The sequence below is a fragment of the Lonchura striata genome, chromosome 7, assembly GCF_046129695.1.
Source record: "Lonchura striata isolate bLonStr1 chromosome 7, bLonStr1.mat, whole genome shotgun sequence".
Taxonomy (NCBI): domain Eukaryota; kingdom Metazoa; phylum Chordata; class Aves; order Passeriformes; family Estrildidae; genus Lonchura; species Lonchura striata.
Genome location: NC_134609.1, coordinates 37,360,358 through 37,384,250, shown reverse-complemented (window position 1 = coordinate 37,384,250; position 23,893 = coordinate 37,360,358). Strand labels below are relative to the sequence as shown.

At 48.4% G+C, this 23,893-nt stretch overlaps 1 protein-coding gene across 2 annotated transcripts; it reads left to right on the top strand.

Moving 5' to 3' along the window:
• The first annotated feature begins 3 nt into the window (after nucleotides 1-3).
• TUBGCP2 (tubulin gamma complex component 2) lies at nucleotides 4-22,270 on the top strand. 2 transcript variants are annotated; one of them, XM_021537090.3, is made up of 18 exons: nucleotides 4-47; nucleotides 1,781-2,064; nucleotides 2,774-2,902; nucleotides 3,208-3,384; nucleotides 6,313-6,472; nucleotides 6,859-7,066; nucleotides 7,667-7,866; nucleotides 8,348-8,537; nucleotides 9,052-9,197; nucleotides 9,778-9,958; nucleotides 10,880-11,060; nucleotides 11,256-11,428; nucleotides 12,423-12,551; nucleotides 12,999-13,119; nucleotides 15,528-15,671; nucleotides 16,922-17,050; nucleotides 17,734-17,897; nucleotides 21,983-22,270. In XM_021537090.3, exons 2-18 carry the CDS (start codon nucleotides 1,915-1,917, stop codon nucleotides 22,086-22,088), a joined length of 2,688 nt encoding a protein of 895 aa, XP_021392765.2. In that variant the 5' UTR covers nucleotides 4-47; nucleotides 1,781-1,914; the 3' UTR covers nucleotides 22,089-22,270. The 2 variants fall into 2 exon arrangements, with proteins under 2 accessions (XP_021392765.2, XP_021392764.2); XM_021537089.3 differs by having other exon boundaries at nucleotides 6-47; nucleotides 1,892-2,064.
• Nucleotides 22,271-23,893: the final 1,623 nt, after the last annotated feature.

The window sequence follows — 23,893 nt, the reverse complement described above, 5'->3', positions numbered from 1 at the left end:
GCGGGGCGCGCTTCCCGGCGCCAGCGGCGGCGTTTCCGGGCGGGCAGGTAGGGATGAGATCGAATTGAATTAAACGGAATTAAATTTATTTAATAGAATGGGATAAGGTCAAGCAGGGTATGGAGGGTGGGCTGGTGCGGGGGGTGCCGGCGGTGGCGATCCCTCCGCTGTGCCGGGTGCGGTGCCCTCGGAGGCCGCTCCGAGTCCAGCCCAGCTCCCGCAGCTTCTCCTCCTTCCCTGCCTTTGGGAATAAAGGTTTGGGTCAGACTAAAGCTCAGGGCACAAGTCTTGGAGAGCGAGCTCACTTGTGCCGGGCGCTGACAGTACACACCCACTTCATAACTACCCCAGGGTGTGGAGTCTATTTATTTATTCCACATATCCCGGCACTTGGGCAGCCCGCGGGAAATCCCAGCGGGATCACGGCCCCAGGTGCTGGGGAAGCTGCGCCCTTAAAGAGATTTAAGTTTGGGCTGCAGCAGCCTGTTCTAACTCGAGTCAGCTTTGAGTGGAGAGTTGGACCACGGCTTGCAGGGATCCCTTCCAGCCGAAGTGATTCCATGATCTTGGCAAAACAGAAGTGTGTCCTTGTGTTTGATATGGAGTGTATCTGCTTGATGCAATCTCTGCAAGGTGTCACATGGAGCTTCTTATTTATCTCCATGGTTCCTGGCTCAGGGTCTTACGTCTGATTTACAGAATCACAGGATTTTCTGAGCTGGAAGGGACCTACAAGGATCATCAAGTCCAGCTCTTAAGTGAATGGCCCATTCCAGGATTGACCCACAGCCTGGGTGGTGTTAGCACTAGGCTCTGACCTGCTGAGCTCATCTCAGGGCTCTGTGTCAGTATTAAAGTTGTTATTTAGGTATTCTCCAGGGTTTGAGTGAATTTAATAAAGTGGGCAGTGGAATAGGAGGACCCCTAAACTTGGGGAAAACTGCTTTGTGGTGATTTCAGAAGCAGCAGTGGGGTCAGCTTGTCAGGACACCAAGCAGTCCTTCCCGCATTCCTTCTGAATGAAAAAATCCTCTGCTGGCCAGCCCCAATTTAAGAGTCTCCCCCAGTCTTAGACTTCCTGGCTGGAGCTGTCCCACCTTCAGCAGCCCAGAGCAGCTGTGGCTGCCCCTGGATCCCTGGCAGTGCCCAAAGCCAGGTTGGACACTGGGGCTTGGAGCAGCCTGGGACAGTGGAAGGTGTCCCTACTCATAGCAGGGGTGGCACTGATGCCTTGAGAAGACTGACATAGAACAGAGCCAGACAGAGTTAAAGAATAAAGCAGGGATTTATTAAAAGGATCTCTTCAGTGGATCCACCTTGGGCAGCACCAGAGCCCAGCCAGGGCTGCACCCAAGATGAACCAAAATGGTCCCAAAATGCACAAGCGCTCACAGGGGCTCTCACTTTGATCAGTTCTGCTCCATTTGTACATTGGAGTTCATTGTCCAATTCCAGCTTTAGGTTATGAAGTCCCATCCTTCTTGGTTTTTTTCTTTTTTTCTCTTCAATTCACCATTGTTTGTGCTCTTGGGCCTGAGATTTGAATCATTTGTCCTTGGTCTCCAGCTAGAGAAGGAATTGTTTTGTCTCCCTCCTCTGTGCAGAGATCTCACCATCCCTTAATGTGAAGCCCAGACCTACACACTAAAGCAGCAGAGAACCTGAAAAATACAAAAGCTAAACCTGAGGCATCAGAATGAGATGGGCTTTGAGGTCCCTCTCAACCCAAACCATACAAGGAGTATCCCTGCTTGATTTGCTTCCTCCTCCTTTATCCCAGCCAAACATCTCCACGTTCCAGAAGCATCTCCCTGGCGGGGCAGGGAATAACCTCTGGGAGCCGGGAATAACCCCTGGGAGCAGGAATAACCCCTGGTTGCCGTGTCCCCAGGGCTGGTGGCCCGAGCTGGGAGCATGAGCGAGTTCCGCATCCACCACGACGTGAACGAGCTGCTGAGCCTGCTGCGGGTGCACGACGGGGAGGGCGCCGAGGTCTACATCGAGCTGCTGCAGAAGAACCGCACGCCCTACGTCACCACCAACGTCTCTGCCCACAGTGCCAAGGTCCTGCCCCCTTCTTCTGGGCACAGCAGCTCGTCCTGTTGGTGTCCATCTAGGGAGAAAGATCTCTGGTGGGGTCTGGGGCCACGGTTCTGGGTGTGAAGTGGGAGGTCTGCGTGGGAAGAGGTGGAATCCTTGAGGGAGAAGAGGATTGTTAGGACTGGGGTGTGGGAAAATTCAAACAAGGAGGTTGTTTTGTGGCATATTGGGAAGGAGTTGTTTCCTGGGAGGATGCCCAGGGAAGCTGTGTCCCTGGATCCTTGGAAGTGTCCAAGGCCAGGCTGGATGGGGCTTGGAGCAAGCTGGGATAGTGGAAAGTGTCCCTGCCCGTGGTACAGGATGGAACAAGATCACCTTGACATTCCCACCCAAACCTTTCCTTGCTTCCATGATGAAATGAAAATTGTATAAAATGCAGTTATATGACTAACATGTGGCTTTTTTCTTCTGAATATCACCCAAATATTAGAGATTGAAGCCTGGTGCTCATGACCAGACTCTTCTATAGCTATATAACTCAGATAGCTTTTATGGCTATAAGGTTGCTTTTTGTTTTCATTTTTAAAAGCAAGCCACCAGTCGAGCTCTAAGTGCTAGGGAGTTTCTAACTCTGTCTGAAACTTGGCATCTTTGTAGCCCGAGCTGCGTGTTTGCTCTAATTCCATTTCATTTTAATTGTAACTCCATTTAATATTAACGTGGTGTTTTACAGGTGAAAATAGCAGAGTTTTCTCGAACTCCTGAAGATTTTCTAAAGAAGTATGATGAGCTGAAGTCTAAAAACACTAGACATCTGGATTCTTTAGTTTACCTGCTGTCCAAGCTCACTGAAGACAAAGAGGTTGGTTCCTTGTTTAGAACTGAATGTTGAAGAATTGCAACAATGCAATGATTTCAAGCCCAGCTTGAATTAAAGTTCAGTGAAATCTGTAAAAATCAACAAATAACCAGTACTAGCTCTCACTGAGTTATTAAAACGCTACTGAGAGTTGTGCTCCTCTTGATATAATTCCCTAAGACATGGAAAACTGGGACAGAGAGATCTGTGGTTAGATTCAGCACAGCCAGGGTATGGCCGTGTGTTTCTTGCTTTAGATTGTACTGCCCAGCATTCACAAAACCTTTTCTTTGTTTGTCTGTGTACAGACACTCCACTATCTGCAACAAAATGCTAAAGAAAGGGCAGAACTCGCAGCAAATGCAGCCACCAGCAGCAGCACGAATTTTTCCATCCCCTCATCCACTTCCAAGATGTCTCTGCAGGAGCTGGAGGAGCTGCACAAGCAGCTGGGCAGCGTCACGGCCAACTCCAGTGCACAGCAGGTACAAAGCCCTTCCTTCCCAAGCTCTGGGCACTAAATCATCCCTTTTGTTAGTCAGACAATATTAAATCTTGGTGCTGTTCTTAGTAAAAGTGGTCTTTTTCTATTCCAGTCAGTTAAGGTTATGTCCTTTGAGGTTATTCAAGGTTAAATTCACAGTGAAATTCTGCCCTGTGAGGAAGCTGGCACAGGCTGCCCAGAGCAGCTGTGTCTGCTCCATTCCTGGAAGTGTCCAAGGTCAGGGCTTGGAGCAACCTGGAAATCATGGAAAAGACAGAAAGGAAGAGGAAAACCAGCTGGAGACACAGGCTTAGCAAACAGTTAAACATTTCATTAGCAGCAGTAGGTTGTGAGGTCAGAGTGCAAAAGGGACATTTATTACTTAAATCCCAAATTCTGTTTCCTGTCGTTATTTGTATAAAATACAAATATTGTATTGAGGTGGCTTGACCTGACAAACAGGACAGGGAGAGAAAAAAAATATGGTGAAAAACTCATGGGTCAAGATAAGGATATTTTGGCTGCGGGAGGCAGAGGGCAACAGTGAATGGAAAATTCTTTGGACAGAGGGGAAAGGTGAAAAGATGCTAGGTCCATAGTGCCTTCTCATGTCTGGTCAGCAAAATCTAACAGGGGACAAGCCTCAGGTCACTTCAGGCCCTCGATGGCAGGAGGGATGGACCTCCCATGCTTTGGGTGTCTGGGCTTGAAGGACTCTACATGAATGTGATGGTGGAGGAAAACTCAAATCCTAAACAAAGGGTCAAACCCCTCACCCTGCCAGCAGTGTTGAGACCAGCCTTGTCGCACAGCCACTGAAATACTGCACAGACCCTGGGCCTGACTCATCCAGATCCTTCACAGACAATCTGAGTCAAGTGGGTGATTGAGATCATGTAGGGAAGATGAATTTCCAGTGCGATAACTGATCTTACCACAATTTATGTGTGAACTTGCTAAAAGAGGAAAGACCTGGAAGTGCCGTTCTCTGGGATGTGCAATTCACAGCCAGAGGGATTGAAATGCCATCACAAGCCAAGATTTGTGCTTCCCTGCTGCTCCGTTTGCAGTCTCTTCAGACTTAAAGAGCTGCAGCTGTGTTAAAAGGCTCTGATGGGCTGGTGCTCGGGTCTGTTGAGTCAGTAAGGGCTGGGACAGGAGGACATTCCTTGGAAGTGTTAGGTCTGCTCAGCCTGTGACCCAGATCTTGTGTCTGTGAGGGTCACAGATGGAGCTGGAGGTGTTTTTGGAGCTCAGAGACGAGCCCTTCATCCCCCTCCATGGATGTTGGCACTGCCATTGCTCAAGATGTCAGCTGCAGGTTCCTAAGCATGACAGTGGCAAAGTGCCACCCTGTGCCAGGGCTGTTGGGGTGCCACCTGAGGGCCATGTTCTCAGCCCTGGGAGTTTTCTCCAGGCTGTTGTTGAAGCCTGCAGTGACAGGGATCTAAATTTCAAGTTACAGAGAAGGTGATTCATGCCCCTGAGATATGTGCTTTGTCACCAGTGTCACAAGTGCTGTGCCATCTGCCCTGGGATTGCTTGGCACTGACGGAGAGATCATGCAGGGATTGGAGTTACTGCTTGGACCAGTTTTGGTCCAGGATTCATGGAGGTGGGCAAAGTTAAGTGTTCGCTTTCAGGTGGATGTGTCCTTTATAGCCAAAATGTTGACTTTTTTGACCTAACAAAGTCACACTAGAAATGGATGAACTGCAACACAAGTGCCCTTGTTATAGAATAAGCACAGAATAAGCATATAGAATAAATACAGAGCCTCTTGTTGTAGAGTAAAATCAGAGAGTCATCAAGTCCATCTCTGGACTGAATATCACCATGCCCACTAAACCATGTCCCCAGCTGCCATTTCTGCTCATGTTTTGAACACTTCTAGAGGTGGTGATACCACCATTTCCCCTGGGGAACTTGTTCCAATGATTAACCACTCTCTCAGTGAAGAAATTTTTCTTACTTGCGTTTTGGGAAGACCTACTAGTGGCTGCCCTTCTCCCAAGCAGAACATGTTCATACAGCCAACTGAGGTTTGCAGTTTCATGTGGGGCTTAGCCATCCTTTGAATTGCTGGCAGCTTACTTGATGCTTCCTATTTCTCCACATGAAAGTCCCAGTTCTGTTAGGGGAGCAGAGGAAACCGAGGTCCTTTCAGCAGATCACCCACACATGATGTAAATAAGAAAGTAAAATGAGCCGGTGCATATCCCTTTTCACACACACATCTGTGGAGTTTCAGAAATGGCCTTCATCAGCCCTGTCCTTGTGCACTTGGGGCTCCAAATGTTCATGTAGGTTGTGCATCTCACAAGCTTCCCCAGCTGATGATTGATCTTGCACTCCATTTATTTTAGTGTCAGAGCTGGGGGTGGAAAGTCTTTCAGTCTTTGAGAGCTCACTTCCTTCGCCAGCTCCCACTCAGAGCAAAAAACTCCATCATTTTCCAGCTCTCTGTGGGTGGATTTGTCTGGGTTGCATTTGGCATTGAGTTCAGAAGTGTTCAGTGCCCCTGGAAGAGGATGCTGGTGCTTCTGGAAGGAAGCTGCTTTCATGTGGTGCTCTCTCCAAACCAGCAACCACTGCCTGCTGCTTGTGCATGTCCCCATTCTGCTTCCCTGGCTGTGCCCCAGCACCCAGGCCAGTGTGGACAGATGCAGGAAGGCATTATTTGATGTACCCCCACAAAAAAAAGTCAAATGTATTAAAAATTGGCATTTTTTGCTGCAGTGGGGCAAATAGACTAGGTGGCACTGGGAAATTAAACCCTACACCATGCTACTGAAATACCAGCTATTCTGCTTTCTCAAGTTCATAAATCGGTTTGCAGTCAATTTCTCCTTGAAATTAAATATTTCTTGGACTTCTGAAAGTCTCCTGGTTTTTTTCCTTTCTTTCCCCCTCTCTCGTTCTCCAACAGCCTCTTGAGCTTACACGAAAAATCCTCCGGGATAAGCAGAACAAGAAGAATTCTGGTCAGCCCATTCCAGTATTTCCATCCTGGGTGTATGAGAGACCTGCACTTATTGGGGATTTCTTAATTGGCACCAGTCTAAGCACTGACACAACAGTACCAATAGGTATGTGAAACACAGGGAAAATGGCATTAATTGTTAGTGTTTTGTTCTCCTTCAGAAATGCTGTTCAAATGTTCACACTCAGCAAAACTTGGCTCTTGACACTTCTTTTCTTTGTGCTGTTTTCTGGGTATTTGAATAGTTTGGTGGCTAGGAGGTTGGGGAAGTTGTTGGTGTTGGAAGTAACTGGGCAATTTTGGGTGGCAGGATCAGCAGCAGGAGCTGTGGCTGGTGTTCTCTTGGCCATAGGTGTTGGATGTCTGCTCCTGCCTGCTGGATTTGGGTAGAAATGAGCAAAGGATTCTGTGCTCCAGGAAAGCAAGGTACAAGACTGAAACAGGTGGATGATGGCACATTGTGTCCTTTTTTTGTCTTCTCTGTGGAAACAGGCACTTTGCCACTGGCCTCCCAGGAATCCATGATTGTGGAGGACCTGCTGTACGTGCTGATTGGCGTGGATGGAAGGTACATCACAGCACAGGCCCTCGTGGGCAGGCAGAACAGAGCCTTCTCACTCGATCCAAACCTGGACTTGTCCATCAAGGAGTTAGTGACCAGGATTCTTCCTGTGGCAGCCAGCTACTCTGCTGTCACCAGGTACTCAGCTAGTTTTTGTCAGGGGAGGAGGCTCTCCTGTGAGAATGGAGAGTCTGCCATTGTGCAGGTGTTAACTTCCATGCTTAATTTAAACTAGGGGGGTATAAAATGAGTGACAATTTATTTAGGTCAGTTTTAGCTACATGTCCTTTGCTTGGTTTTTCCTCTGTGCTGCCAGTTCACTTTTTCATTCACACAGCTTTGTTCTTTGCAGTTTTGGCCTCAGTAACTTCAGGTAAAGGGCAGTTAGGATATATCTGCCTGTTCTGGCTTCTCTTCCCTCTCTGCTATGAAATTCTCCATATTTCCTGCTTTTTGCTCCCCTCCGGGCATCCAGGACTGAGAGAGCCTTTGTGTGCTGGTTCTCACTTTCTACACAGTGCTTTTACAAATGGTTCTAGTTCTCTTGTGGCTGGAGAGGAAACATCTTCCCACAGCTTTCCCTTCTAGGAAGTGTGGGATGGGAAATAAGGGAGAGGGACTGGTGTGCTTCCCAGCATGGCATCTACTGTTGTGCCTGCACAGTGTCTTGAAGGTATAAGTTCTTGAAAATTATACAAGTTGCATTGCCTGAAAGAGTTTTCATTTTGCTTTTTACAGGTTTATAGAGGAGAAGTCTTCCTTTGAGTATGGACAGGTAAATCATGCTCTGGCTGCAGCCATGCGGACTCTAATCAAGGAGTACATGATATTAATTACCCAGCTGGAGCATCTTCAGAGGCAGGGCCTTCTGTCACTGCAGAAGCTGTGGTTTTACATCCAGCCCACAATGAGGACCCTGGAGATTCTGGCTTCACTGGGTAAATTTCCAAAATACAGTCCTTACTTGTGGCCAGCTTGTGACAACTGTGCAGGGTAGCCAAGCAGGCAGGGCATGTCTCATTTTGATTTCCTGCTTTACTAAAGAAGAAAGAGCAGGGGAATTGTTCAGGCACTGCACTTCTTCTGGAGAAGAGCATTCAGGTTCTAGGGCTGAATGTGCCTTTGGAGCTGTCAGGAGGCACTTCAGTGCCTTTTGCCTTCACTGCCCTTGCCCTTCCCATCAGCTCTATCCACCACTGCTGCCTCTCCTCAGCTCCTTTCCAGACTCCTCTCCAGCTCTGTGTGGGTATAATCCCTGGAAGTTCCCAGTCCAGCCCCTTGCTTACAGCTACACAGGCAGCTCAGGGGGCCATGTCCAATCTGGGGACCATTTAGGGTTTTGTTTCAGGACTTTTCAGGATGTAAGTGTCTTACATTGTTGTTTTTTGGTGTGTTTTTTTTTATTTTATTTTATTCCAGCTACTTCTGTGGATAAGGGTGAATGTATGGGAGGATCAACCCTGAGCTTGCTCCATGACAAGACTTTCAATTACACAGGGGACAGCCAGGCCCAGGAGCTGTGCCTGTATTTAACCAAGGCAGCCAGCGTGCCTTACTTTGAAATCCTGGAAAAGTGGATCTATAGAGGCATCATTAATGATCCATACAGGTAAGGAACAGTAAAAAATGAAATTCAATGTAAAACTTCAGAAATACTGATGTGCTTTGTCAAGTCTGTGTTGCCTGGGGACCTGAAACAACCCTCTTGGAAGTATTTTGGCTTTTGTAGAGTTACTTGAAGCATTTTGCTGTATTTGATAGTTTATGCAGCATTTCTGTTTCCCACATTTTCAGAAGCCTAAGGTGGGGGCAAAGCTGAAGGTAAAATATCTGAAAATAATGCCTTTCTGCTGTGAGAAGGTGGTCAAAGGCCTGTTTCCTCACACCTGCACTGACAAGCAGATAATGTTTAGCCTTGGTTGATGAACCCTGTAAATTCTGTTTCTTATTGCAGATCATCAGAGACACTGCATAGTGCTTTTCCTCTTGCTTCACAGACTAATTTCAGTTCTTGGTTGGATGTGTCCCTTATTTCTGATAGATCACTTTACCAGTTTGCAGGTCAAAAAAAGTAATCCTCATTGTACCACTTCCTGCCCTAAACATCTGCTTTAACTGTTCAGTGAGTTCATGGTGGAGGAGCATGAGCTGCAGAAGGAGAAGATTCAGGAGGACTATAATGACAAGTACTGGGATCAGAGATACACTGTTGTTCAGCAGCAGATTCCCTCCTTCTTGCAGAAAATGGCTGACAAAATCCTAAGCACAGGTAGGTGCTTCTGCTGCGAGATGAACCTTGAGACAAGCTGGTCTTGTGTAAAGAGAAAGGAAATGGCACTGTGCCTTGCCACTTTATGGGGTTGTCCAGTTGAATTGAGAGCAATAGAAGAGTCAGATTTAAAAAGAACCCCAAACCCTATAAATGAAACAACACAGGAGCTCAGCAGCAAAGGGAGCTGTCTGTCCCACTGCTTTTTTGTGGGTAGGTTTTCTAGCTGGATGGAGCTGGGTAGCTGAGGTTTGACTAGCTGGGTGTTAATTTAAGGATTCAACCTCTTATCCCTGTACAAAGCCCTCCAAAAGTGACTTCAAAAAAAGAGTTTCAGGCCACCTGCAGAGATGTTTTGTCACCACTGGGAAACCAAACCATTTCTAAATCTCCTTAAATGTGGTACCAGGTGCCTGTTTTAAAATTCCATATCATCTTTTGAAAATCCTTTCCAACTTTCAGCACAACATAGTGTAAACATTTCTCAGCATATCTTCCTCTTGAAGGGGACAGTGTGGAAGTTTCCTTGTTGGCTGTACAGCAGGTATGAATGTGGGACATTCTTTCTTTTTAATTTCAGGGAAATACTTAAATGTTGTGCGGGAATGTGGGCGAGATGTCACCTGCCCTGTGGCCAAAGAGGTCATCTACACTTTAAAGGAGAGAGCCTATGTGGAACAAATAGAAAAAGCATATAACTATGCCAGCAAAGTTCTTCTGGACTTCCTGATGGAGGAGAAAGAGCTGGTGGCTCACCTAAGGTCAGATTTATTTTACTAAATGCATGGGACATACATTTACTAAATGCTAAGGGACATACATTTTTGAAGTTAGCTCTGTTCTCTTGGGATATTACCAAGGTGTTCTGTCTATTTCCATTTAGAAAGGTTGACCTAAAAAATAAGAGTTGAGGTTTTTTTCCCTGAAGAGAGGAAAAAAAAAAGTCTAAAATGATAGAAATGTTGAGTGGGAAAGATTTCTGGGGGTTTCTGGTCCAACTTCCATGGAAGGCTGTTGCCAAAACTGTGTCAGGGCTTTGTCTAGGCTAGATCAGGAGTCTGGAGCCACACTGTGTTATGGTTGTGCTCCTGTTTTTGCTCCAAAGCCTGCAGTGATCATGTGTGATCTCTGGCCAGGCACTTGGTTAATCCTCAGGCTCACCTCAGAACTACTTCCAACATCCATGCCCACCATAGGTAACTTTCCCTGGTGCCAGGAGAAAATCAAAGTTTATGTATCCTGTTACAGCAAAAGTCTGATGGATTTTAAAAATCAGCGCAGATATTTGTTCATTGAGAGGAGTGCAGGATTCTGCTCAGAATTGGCATCTGCCCCTTGGCTGGAGGATATCTGTTGCTCAGGACAGCAGTAGGAACCCACACCCATCACACCTAGGGTTTTGTTTTGGTTTGGTTTGGTTTTTTTTTCTAGACAAAAAAAAAAAAAACCAGCAGCAGTCCTGATCTGACTGCAAAGAAATGTCCTGACTGAAGGGGTAGGATCCATAAAAGACTAGTCTCCAAACTGGTTATTTATGGCTGTATGCTCTCCAGAAAGAGAAACATTTTGTGATGAAGTCCCACACGCTCATTGAATTTATTGCATTTGTTCCTTTAGGTTTGCTATGGATTAATCTAGGCTTTAAGAAAAGTTATCAATTGTCCCTTCATTTTCTTGAGCAGATCTATAAAACACTATTTCCTGATGGATCAAGGGGACTTTTTTGTCCATTTCATGGATCTGACAGAAGAGGAACTCAAGAAGCCTGTAGATGACATCATTACAACAAGGCTGGAGGCTCTGCTGGAATTAGCCCTGAGAATGAGCACAGCCAACACTGATCCCTTCAAGGATGATTTAAAGGTGAGAATGGGTGGAAGCAGAAGAGAATTGACTTTGAGCAGAAGGCCTGGGAGATCTGTGTGCCTGTGAGAACCTGCTGCTTCCTAGGTTGGTGTGACGACTGGAGAGTGACTCTGACCTTGGGCACCTTGCTGTTGTTCCACAGCAGCTGTGGGTGTCCTGTGGCTTCATTTTTTTCCTGCTCTTCTCTTACAGATCGACCTGATGCCCCATGACCTCATCACACAGCTCCTGAGGGTGTTGGCCATAGAAACAAAGCAGGAGAAGGCCATCATCAGTGCAGAGCCCACGGAGCTCACCCTCAGTGGCCTGGAGGCCTTTTCCTTTGACTACATTGTGAAGTGGCCTCTGTCCCTCATCATAAACAGGTAAGGAGTCAGCCCACTGAGGGAAAAACAGGCATGTACTCTCACAAGAGGTTTTCCATGTAAGAATCAAAGAAGAAAACACTGATATCTCTGGTTGCAGACTCAAAGAATTCAGGCTGTTGCTGCTGTAAAGGCTATTTTGCATTTAACTGAGTTGTGAGGGACCAAGTGGTACATTCTTCTTGTTTCCCTGGAAAAACACTGATGTGGTCCACAAGCAAATGGGACAAGCAGCACTTGAGTGAGCAGAGTGGCAGATTTCAAATTGCTGAATGCCAGCAATTAACTCCTCCCTTAATTTCCCCTCTAAAAATTCCATTGAATCGGTGAGACTTTCCTAACGACGCAATGCTTTTGGAATTTTGTCTCTTCCTTCCCAACAGTGTGTTAGCTCTGGTGGTAGCTATGGAAGTGAAAATAGGATTTGGTAAGGTTTCCTGAACTGTATCGACTGGAGCTCTGCAGACACCTACGCCGAAGTGTCTGAGCACAGACCTGAATCCAGTCCCAGAGCTATAAATAAGCAGCCCCATCTGCTTGTGACAGTGCATTGCTGGTGGGGTAATGCTGCCTGGAGCTTGGTTAAAGCTTTTCCTCCCCTTTTTTAGAAAATCTGGCCAAATTCTTGAGTGAATTCTAAAATCCTGGTGAATTCTTGGGTGACCATCTCAACCTCAGCGCAGTGACCACAGTGTCTGAACCCTCCCTCCCAGCCCGTGTGAGTGACACCTGCATGGAGCTCGAGGGAATTAGGGAGGCTGGTGATGTACCCACTGGCAGGAAATATGGAGGAGGGTCTCCTTGGAGAGGAATTCTTTGGGGTGGTTGCAAATGTGACTCTTTTGCTTCAGTTCAGCCCTGATCTGTGTGTGTCTGGAGGTGTGAGCAGCATATTGTGTCAAGTCTCTTTACCTCTGAGCAGCCTCAGCCTTCACAGCTTGGTCTGTCAATTAGAGCAGGCCTTCATCTGGATGGGCTTCTCCTTTCTTTCCAGGAAAGCACTGACAAGGTACCAGATGCTTTTCAGACACATGTTCTACTGCAAGCACGTGGAAAGGCAGCTGTGCAATGTTTGGATCAGCAATAAGACAGCCAAGCAATTCTCCCTGCATTCAGCTAAGTGGTACAGCCTTTTTTGTTTGTTTGTTTTCAGTTTTGGGTCTCCTTGCTAATGAGATACCTCATTACATAGTTCAGACAATACTGAGGTGAAAAATGAGAAAGATCCTTAAAAATGTCTTACAGGTTTAGACATGTCAATTTGTAACACTTTAAGTTTCACTCAATAGTTGTTTGTAAAGTTGCTTTAATATTTCATATCAAAATTTTAGTTCTATATGAGCAAATGTTTAAAGCCTATGACGGGTTCAAAATTCTGACTCTACTAATTGAGGGAAAGCCATGGAAAATAATCAGAGATGGTTTGCAGTGACTGTAATCCCTCTCACACTGCAGCAAGGCATTTGCTAGGACAGAAATATTTAGCTCTCTGCTTGGCTGTGCAAGGCTGGTGATAGTTCTCCGTGGCATTTGCTAGCTCTGAGCTGTGTGGGTGTGATTTCTCCCCTAGGTTTGCTGGTGCTTTCACACTGCGGCAGCGGATGCTGAATTTCGTGCAGAATATCCAGTATTACATGATGTTTGAAGTGATGGAGCCAACATGGCACATTCTGGAGAAGAACCTGAAGCTGGTGAGTGAAGTTGGAATGGAAGTCTTAACAAATGTAGTGCCTAATTCTAGTAGCTGCAGCTGTCTGTTGATTTTGTTGGAGGCCTTTAAATATCTGGGAGCTGCTGTTCCTGCCACATTGCAGAGTGCTGCTGTTCTGCACCACCTTTCTGCTTATTAGTCATACATCCCTTTCCTGTGCTGCATCCCCCTGTCTGTGCCCAGCTCACACTCTGCTCCCTGTTATGTAAAGGCAGGTTCTGCTCAACATTCCCATACACAGGAGAAAGAGAGCTCTGGAAAAGCGAGGTGGATGCAGAGTGCAAAGGTCATAAACTGGTCCAGGCATCTCCAGTTGATTCCTTGGCTGAGTTACAGTGCTCCTAGAAATAGAGCCTGTGCTTTCACTTCCATTAAACTGCCAAGGATTGGCATTATTGTTATTGTTATTAATGTTTTTATATTATTGTTGTTGCTGTTATTCCCTCTGGTAGTCACCCTGTGATCAGGCACTTCTGGGTTGTGCGTTTTTTCCTCTTACACCCTGAAAAACATTCCTCTGAGGTACCACACCACCCAACACCCCTATCTACAATCAGCTCTCTTGGCAGCTCTCTGATAGCCCTTGTGGACCTGCAGCATCATCTGATCCTGCCTGACTTCTTATTGTGCCCTGAGGAGTTTTTGGGGTCAGCTAACCAACATCTTTTGATGCCCTGTCATGTTTTTTTCTGGAGAATTTGCAGGAGGGAGCAGGTCTAGTAGAGTATCTTTGCGTGTTCTTGACAAGAACTTCTGAATGAGAAGGGTTCATATGTCAAGATCTTGGATAATCTGGGAGTTGTCCTTATTTCTTAATTTTGTTGCAAGTTTAGGTTTGCAAATATATCACTCAGTTTACTTTACTTGCATGTAGGTGATTCTTGAAATTCTCCTGTCCCTGTTTTATCCTTTCATTTGTACTTTAGTGGGGGAAAGGATGATCCTCACTGGTCTCATGTAGTGCCTTATGGTACATTTTATTTGTCACATTTCTCTCTTGTGCATTTTCATTTGAAGATAAGGTGTTCTCTTCCTAAAATTGTAGCTGGGATCTTCATCTTCACAACATCACTGTCTTCATCAACACAACTCATCATCACTTCCTTGGATTAGAAAGATGCATTTATCCTGTTCTGCAGTATCTTAAAGGGATGTGGTGTTGGAATCCAAAATGCAGTGAATTCTCAGAACTTTGAGCTTGTAAACTAAAGCTTAGAATTAAACACAGGATTTGATCTGAGACCTTGGAAAAGCCTTCCAAACTCAGGTGTGAAAATATGGATTTATAGTTTAAAGCACAGACGTATTAAGTTAAAAAGAAGAAAGTTTAGAGTTTTAGGGTTTAAGATACAGAAAAAATAAAAGTAGTTACAAGAGTAAACAAGAAGTTTAGAATGCAGTATTGGAGGTTTGTGTCTCATAACATGATTGGCTGAGGAAGCTTACACTGTAACATGAATCCATAAGACAAAATATTTAAGGATTGGGTCAAAAACATAAATATCCTTGTTAGCACTGTTTTATTGGTCAATAAATCCTTAAAAGGTCTTGTAACTAGTGGTCTTGTGACCTTCTAAACCATACAATAAAGTTGTAAGCCAAACCCACCCTTGATACCTATGTAGAAAATAAGAGAAAAAAACCACATAATCTAAAAACTCAGAAATCCCATCTCTAACTCACTCAAAATGCCTTCAGAAACCCCCAGGGGTTTCCTGCAGTGGTCCTGCTGAAGCAGTGTGGGTGCCATGGCAATTTCAGTCCTGTGGTTCTTTCCTAAGCTTGATTTGTGTTCTGAGTTTCAGCACATCCTGTACCTGTGCAGGGTGAGAGGGAGTTTTAATCTATCATTGAAAACTCAACGCTGAAACAGCCTGTTGGAGTAGCAGAGATGAACAGAAATCTTACAGAACCCTTGCAACACTGCATGTCCCAGTTCTTTATTGGCTCCTAAAGCATATTTCTCAACAGCCTGGATGTTTTAATGATAAGTTTATTGACATTTAAGATTCTTCGATTTGTTTTTCTCTCTTCCTCTTGTTTTCGCTGACTTTACTGAGGTTGTGAAGGTGGGAATGACCATGACAAGCAGATTTAAAAACAAAGCAAATGCAAGTTCATAAAGCAGATAATTCCATCCTTTCCAGGGAGGGCTTGGGTGGTCAAAGCAAGTATGATTTGTGGGGAGGTGATGTGACAAATCAGAGGCTTAAAGCCTGTGAGAGGCAGTTGAAGGCAGCAATGCAGTCTCCATCTCAGGATGTTTCTGGGAGCTCCACAAGGAGTTCCTCACTCTGAGAGGTGCCTGTCAGAGGCAGGTGCTGGGCTGGAGCTTTGGGGCAGAGCAGCCCTGCTTTGGTTTGTCATTGTTGGGCTGTCCTGTCACAGGCATCCAACATTGACGATGTCCTGAGCCACCACACGAGCTTCCTGGACAACTGCCTGAAGGACTGCATGCTCACCAACCCAGAGCTGCTCAAGATCTTCTCCAAGCTGATGTCTGTGTGTGTCATGTTCACCAACTGCATGCAGGTGTGTACAGCCTCCCTGTGCCACTGCCAGCCCTGGCAGTCCCTCTGCCAGGGACTTGTTCCCTCTATCCGCAGCCTTAGGGCTTGACAGCTCACACCCTCTCCCAAGTGGTTTCTGTGGCTTCCTACTCCACAAAATCCTCCTTTTTCCATGTTGAGCTCAGGTTCATATGGACCAAATTCCTTTTCTTGAGGTGTAAGTTGTAGTAGACTTCTCTTGAGGGTGAGGTCATGGGCACATTCCAGCCAGCATCAGGGAGCCCACAGCTTTTCTAAAACCCACTTTTCAGTGGGTTTAGGGAGATCTGTGTGCCAGCATTGTCTTGGTTTGAAAGACAGGTGCCTGCTAAGGAAGGCAGGAGCCTCCCTTGAAATGGAAAATGTAACCCCCCTCCCTCTGGATTATTATAATTTTGAAATTAAGGGGCTCTCAGGCAAAGATATGGGAATAGGAAAAGCAGTTCTTTACTAGGAAAATTAAAAACACAAATGCAATAGCACAAAAAAAAAAAAAATCAAACACTGACAGAGTGAGAACAGGACCTGTGTGTCAGGGAGGTGACACAGCCCCATCCCAGGGTGGCTCAGCCCTCCTGCAGTGCCAGCTGTGCTTCTGCTGGAGCAGGATCCTGCACAAGGGGGGAGTTTTCCTCTGGAGCTCCAGGGCTGGGGGAGATGGGCCTGGGCTCCTCTGGGAATGCAGAGGGAAGAAAGCTGCTCCTCTGGGAATGCAGGGGGAAGGAAGCTGCTCCTCTGGGAATGCAGGGGGAAGGAAGCTGCTCCTCTGGGAATGCAGTGGGAAGGAAGCTGCTCCTCTGGGAATGCAGGGGGCAAAGGCTGCTGTGCTGCTCCATGTCTCAGATTATATCCAGGTAGGAATGTTTGGCTCCTCCCCTGGGCAGAGCATCTCCCCATGGGATGATGGAATTTTCTCAGCCATGCAGGGACACTCACTGGCCATAAACAGAAGATAATTAATAATTAATGACCCATGAACAGCAGATATCTCCTGGAGGGGGATTGGTTGTGGAAGAGATAAAGAAAACTGCCCAATGAACAGAGGATAACTGCCCCACCTCTGACAGATAGTGATGGAATACACACCCTCATTTCCAACCTCAGACAAGCATGCTGAATCCAGACTCAGAGTTAGCATTCCTGGGAGCTGGGCTGAGCAGAGCTGAGCCTCATGCTGTGCCACAGTGGAAGAAACGGGCTGTAACCATGTCCCCAATGCTGTCCCCTTGTCAGAGGTTCACCCAGAGCATGAAGCTGGACAGTGAGATGGAGAGGCTCACCCTGGAGCATGGCACCATGCAGGGCCCTCCCACCGAGGAGGAGCGTGCTGAGGAGGCTGCCAAGAAGAAGCTGACCAACAAGGTGGGACCCTCTGGCCTGGGTGGCCACTTGCAGAGAGCCCTTCCTGGTTTCTAGCCCCAAAAGTACAATCTTTGTGGAACTGTGGGCAATGTGGAGCACTGCTGGAGGTCTCAAAGTCTGCTTTGAAGACCCTGTCTCCCACACCAGTCCCTGCACTGGTTTTTGAGTTTTCACTTGTGTTTTCAGCTGGCAGAGCCACATCCAGGCTTTCTGAAATGCCAGCACTTCACCATTCCCTGAGTGTGAGCAGAGCTCTTTTTATTCCATGGCTTTCATACCTGGGGGATCTTGTCTGTATTTCTCTGTCTAGATGCACAGGGGATTTGCTCTGTTGTTAGCAGATCCCCCTGTCCCTCTGGAAGCCCCTCTGGCACACACTGCATCACCATTCCAGTCACAGAGCAGCACACATTTTCTGCCTACTGGCTTTTCCTCCTGCTTGAAAATGAGCAATGGCAGCATGTATTTGTGGATAACTCTGCTGGGATCTACTCTGGGCTTCTCCCAGACTGGGCACAGCAGGGCTTTTAACTACCAAGGACGTTGAAAGATTTATTTCAGAGGCTGAGCAACTGTGAAGTTTGTTGGCAGTATTTTTGAGCGGGTTAGGGAATGGAGGGAATAATTGCAGCCCCTTGGCAAGTGCAGAACAGCACACACATGGGGCCACTTTGTCTTTGCAGCTTTTAGCAGAACATGCTGACAGCCTGCACCTCACATCTGGCTTTGAAGCCACCATCAACAAGTTTGACAGCAATTTCTCCACACATCTGCTGGACCTGCTGGACAAACTGAGCGTGTACAGCACCAATGACTGCGAGCACAGCATGCTCAACATCATCTACAGGTGAGCCAGGCCTTCTCTGTCTGTGACATCCCCTCCCATGGGTCCCAGATTCAGCTCAGAAAATGCTCATTATAGCTGAGAAATGTGCAACCTGGGCTAGAGGGAGGTGTCCCTGCTCATGGCAGGAGATTGGAATGAGATGGTCTTTGAAGTCCCTTCCGACCCAGACCATTCTGCTTTGCATTTCAACCCAAAGCTTCAGAAAAACCCCAAAACACATGCCTTTTAATTGTGTGAAATTTGTCTATTAATATTGTAAATTTAGTGTTAGTTTTCCTGGGGATTGCCTTACTGTGGAGACAGTGAATAAACCAAATTCCAAATACAGGGTAAGTATTCAAAGATGAGAAAATCACACAAAGGTTTGGTCATAAAATGTCTATTTTAAGTTCCCATATTGCATTTATTTAAATAAGCAGCTCTTGGAAATCAAAATTCCTTCAGAAGTACATTAAAGTCAGGTACACAGGATATGGGGGGAGAGAGAGCAGATGGAAGTTTTGCTGCTGGGTTTAAAACCACTGTGTTGCTTTTTCAATAAAAAAAACCCCTGGATGTTCTGTTCTCTGTCCATCTGTACTGGATATATTTTATGGCTGGCTGATACCCTCACAGCTCTGTTGAGAAGTGCTACACCTGAAAGCAGAGAGAGAGGAAATGTTTTTAAGCAGATTGTTGTCCTCTCCTGGTGCTGTTTCTGACAGCATCTGACAGGGCTGTCAGGATTCCTGGTACTTTGCAAACACTTGTTAGGTGAAGTATTCCCGCAGGAGGCTGTGCTTCCAATTGTCCTTTTCTTCTGGGAACTTCTTGTCCAGGTTTACACAGCCCCTGGCAGTGCCCCAGGGCTGCTTGGTGTTCTGAGCTCTGCTTCCATCCCCTGTCAGGGGAGCAGATTCCAGCCACCAGAGCTGCCCCTGTGGGTGGTGCTGAGGCCATGAAATGGGAATGTTGGTCAGGACCCCTTCTCCACAGCCCTAAGAACTCAGGTTGGGTCCATCTCTGAAGTGACCAGAGTTAGAGGTCTTCTCCTCTTCTTGGAATTTCTCCAAAAAACTGTTTGTGTGGCTGTGGTTGTTGTTCCTTTCAGGACTAACCAGGACAGCCAAGTCTCTGCAGACCTTTTGGGAAAGGGCTGGTGTGGCTTCTCAACATTTTCTGTCACCCTTCATCTGCCTGGAGATGCCAGTTCATCATCATCAGGCTGTTGTAGGTTGCAGGCAGGATCCATCTGTAGGAAAGGCTGGCAGGATTAAGCTCTCCTGTTCCCAGCTGCCATCACTGCTGGGTGTCACAGGAGCATCCAGACTCGGGTTATATTCAGGGATTGGGACCACAAGCAGTTGAATCATCCAGGCAGGAGCATTTACTGCTCCTCAGTGCTCAAGCTCTCCTCCTTGATCCTTTTTTTAACAATTTTACCATCTCCAGTGTAAGTTCCAATGGAGGGGCTTGTTCATGGTGCTCCATCCAGGAGATCTTGATGGCAACTCAAGGACAGTGGGACAAGCTGGTGCTGCACCCCACAGCCTGGCTGTGTGTCCTGCCCAGGGTGCCACAGCCAGGAGCTGCTCCATCAGTGTCACAGCCCCTGCTGGGGGGGGTCAGCTGGGGCCAGCAGGTAACTCCTGAGCTGTGAAACCTCTGCAGCTGGTTCTTCCAAATACAGAGAGCTGAGGTTTTGCAACCAGCACTTCCTGCTTCAGGGGAAAGGAGAAGTGTGATGATGCAGATGATAGAGTGCTTCTGTCCATGGTCTGTGCTGTGGACAGTGACTCAGCTGCACCCAGAGGCTCAGAGGAGGGCCGGGGTGCTTTGCCCTCCCTTTATTCCTTATGTCCCCAGGACTGTCATCACTATCAAGTCCCCCCCTTGTCTCTGGAACCACTTGAGTCTTCACCAAGACATTGGACCTTTCCTGTCAACCCAGATGTCCCCATTTCCTTAGAAATCCTGGTGTAAACAGCCCATGGGACCTGCCTTTCCAATCCCATAGGCTGCTCAGGGCTGGTTTACAGGGTGGAAGCCCCACGATGAATGCCCAGAGGTGACATTTAGCTCCCATTCAGGTTGGAGGGATTCTTGGCTCGAGGCCTGGGCTCTATGGCAACAAGAACCTGAGAAGCAGAATGGAGACAGTTGCCATCTGAAATAACATATTTGAGAGAGTTTATAAGGAAGAGTTTATAAGACATACCACTCTTCTAATTTAACCTTTTTATGGGACTGCTTTCCAACAGGGATCATCAACATGTCAGATAAATAACAAAATTCACAGTTCTGGTACTTGCTCATCATTTATTTGCTCCTGGTTAACACTTACTCATTTTGTAGTACTGAGTAACTGAAGCATTTTATTTGTGGCATCAAACAACAGGAGATGGAGATGCAGAGGGTTTCCTTCAGAGCTCACAGGTGACAGACCTCTGCTGTGCCCAAGCCCTGCTCAGTGTGTCATACTAGAATCAGAAAATATCCTGAGGTGGAAGGGACCCAGCAAGGATCATCCCATCCCTGCACAGACAGCCCAGCAATCCCACCCTGGGAGCAGTGTCCCAATCCTCTTGGAGCTCTGGCAGCTTTGGGGCTGTGCCCATTCCCTGGGGAGCCTGGGCAGTGCCAGCACCCTCTGGGGGAAGAACCTTTCCCTGAAATCCAACCTAAACCTTCCTGGCACAGCTCCAGCCAGGAGCTCCTTGAGAGTGCTGACAGAGGGCTGGCAACTGCAGGAGCTCTCCAATCATTCCAACACATCCCAGGAGTGAAAAGGAGTAGAACTATAGTGGAGAGGGCTTTGTCAGCAGGATTAGTTAAGTCCACATTCTTCAAAATCTTAGACATCAGTGTGGTTATCAGGCATCCTTCCTTTACTAGTTTGGAGGAAACTGAGCTCAGAGTAGGTCACCAGGATGTGAAGTGGTGCAAACCCCACTGAGTCCAGCCACAAAGCAAGAAACTGCCACGTAAGCACATGCTGAGGAAGCACCACACAAATGCTGAAGAAATGGTTATCAGGGATCACTTGAAACTAAAAACAGACAAAAGGGAAGGCAAGTAAAATCTGCGAGCCACTGAGCTGGGAATGAAGCAGCTTTAGAAATGGAGCAGGTCCTCAAAGCAGTGAGTCCTGGCCTTGTGTTTGAATCCAGACTTGCTCAGTGCTCTCACCTCAGTGTCAGGTTTCCCTGGTCCAAGTCCTCAGGACGAAAGCAATGTAAAGCTTTTCAACCAGGAGAGAGCAACAGATAAATTCCATCTGCCGAGGCTCTGTTTTCTGCAGGCACCAAAAAATGTCAAGGAACAATATGTTGCCATTTGTGTGAGGTTGTTAAGCAACATGAAACTCAAATATTGTGCCCATTCAGTTGGTACTGGAGCAGCCTAATTTGAGAAAGGGAGAGAGTAACTTTTGTGTGATTCACGGGCTTGCACTGACTGCCTGCTCAGGGATCCAGGGCACACGAGTGCATGAGCTGCACAGGCTGTGAGTGCTTTGGGACCTGCCATGCTGAGGTCACAGCAAGCTTGGGGCTGGGTGGCATCACTCTGGATTATCAGGGAGGTGAGACTGTGGTATCCCTGCTGTTGAGTGCTTTGGAGAGGCTTTTCCAAGTGTCACTTGTGGCTGAGCATCTTCTGACCAGTTGCTCGTGTTGGTGAATTGTGGATCCATGGGCAGCATCCAGGTGGGGATGGGAACCTCCGTGTTCCGTGGTGCTGTGTGGATTTTGTGTGGGAGTTAGTGCCAGAGTTCAGTGCTGGTGAGCTCTGGGGTTTCAGCAGCGCTGGGGAGTGGCTGGGAAGGTGCAGACACTGAGCAGCCCTTGTGCACACAAGACAGCTCTGTGTGGTCTGCAGAAGAGCTGTGAGCATTTGATCCTTCCCGATGTGTTTGGGACGGATTCCTGAGACATTTCCCTGTCTAAAGCCTGCTGTGGTGGCACGGGCACGGAGCAGGTGTCACCAGCACCCGTGGCACAGCACTGACAGCCCCTGCAGGGACCGGGCTCGCTGTGGGTGTCCGGGGGGAGGCTCCTGCTCACACCTCCCTTGCCTCACCGCCTCAGGTGTGTTTTGTCCCTCAGGCTGGACTTCAACGGGTTCTACACGGAGCGCCTGGAGCACATGTCGGCCGAGCGCAGCCAGAAGGCGCCGCCGCTGCTGCCCCGCCTGGCCGTGCCTGCCCAGTGAGCTCAGCTGCACACAAGCCCTGCCCAGGGACACAGGGGAGCCTCCACTCTCCTGAGATGTTTGTAACGTGTTGGGCTTTTGTCGGCACTTTGTTGTTTTTGGTTTTTTTTACTGTGTTGTACAGTGATGCGTTTGTGTGTTGTAAAATAAATTAAAGAAGGACAACAACAACAAAATCAGGATTATTTTATTTTGTCTGTTAACAGAGCTCAGGGTGCAAATTATTGTGGATGCTCCATCCCTGGAAGTGTCCAAGGCCAGGTTGGACAGGGCTGGGAGACAGGACAGAGCAAGCTGGGATAGTGGAAGGCCTTCCTGCCCCATGCCATGGGATGATCTTTTAGTTCCTTTTAGTTCCTTTCCAAGCCTGCAGCAGAGGAGTTCCAGGGAATCTGAATATTGTCTGAGGCAGTTTGAGAGCAGGTACATAGAGGGAGGAAGAGAAATGTCTCCCAGGAATAAGGGCTAACCAAGGCCAGGGACACAGAGGCCAGGGAGGCAGGAGTGGGAACCTGGGACTGAGTGCTCCCGTCCTTCCTCACTTCTCCTTTGCAGGGACCTCCCAGAGCTCACTGGAGGGAAGGTTCTGTGTGCTCCATGGCCTTCTGCTGCTCCTCCAGCTTGCCAGAGGGAGAGAGATCCCAGGAGAGGGTGGGCACCACCAGCAAGCATTGAGTCCCACGACAAGTCATGGAGAGTTCATTTTTTAAATCAACAGCAAACTTCTAAGCACCCATCGATGACTAATCCCAAATCCGTTCCCACCCACGTGCCTGTGTCCATTTCCATTTCCTGGTTGGCCCTGGCCTGAAACACCCAGAAACACAAACGTGCCTGGCTTGTCTGCCCTGATATCGCAGCTCCAGTGCTTCCTGTGACAGTGCAGCCACCCCAGTGCCCCGAGAGCCCCTGCAGAGCCACAGGACATTTCCCACCAGGCCGGGGCCCCACCTTCATGCCCCCAAAGCCATACACAGAGTCCCCAGTGCCACCTGGACCGTCCCTCAACCCCAGTGCCCTGTGGGCAGCCTCCACTACCCCACTGATCAGCCCCCCCGTGTCCCTTGGACCCTTCCCAGAGCCTCAGCCAGCCACGATACCCCACAGAGCACTCCCGGACATGGACAGTCCCCGGTGTCCCACAGACACCCTCTGGTGCCCTGCAAACCTTCCGGCTTTCCCCGTGGCCCCTGCCCAGTGCCCCAGGGACTCTCCAGGTGCCCCACACCGTCCCTGCTCAAATGCCCTGTGGACAGTCCCCAGTGGCCCACGGGCGCCGTGATGCCCCATGGACAATTCCCACAGTGGCACACGGACACGCTCCAATGGCCCGTGGACCCTCTCCAGTGCTCCCTCCCCGATGGACCCTCCAGGTGTCCCTGTGGACCCTTCTCAAGTCCCGGCGGTCCCCCGTGGTGGCCCGGGGACCGTCCCCAGGGCCTCACAGAGCCCCGCGATGCCCCCACCACCCTCCCTCGAATGCCCCGCGGGCAGTCCCCGTTTCCCCACGGACAGCGCCCGGTGCCCGCGGATCCTCCTCGCACCGCCACCGCCTGCCCCCGGTGCCCCGTGGGCTCTCCCCAGCTGCCCACGGCCGCCCGCGATGTCCCCTGGCCAGTCCCGGGTAGCCGTGGCCCCTCGCCATTCCCAGCGGGCAGTCTGCAGCGCCCGGTGCCCCGGTGCCGCCGCTCCCCGCCGTGGGCGGCCCGTCCCGCCGCGCCCCGCCCCGTCCCGTCCGCGGCCGTGGGTGAGTCACGGCGGGCGGGGGCTGCCGGCGGCGCGGCGAGCGGGGGCACGGCGGGACC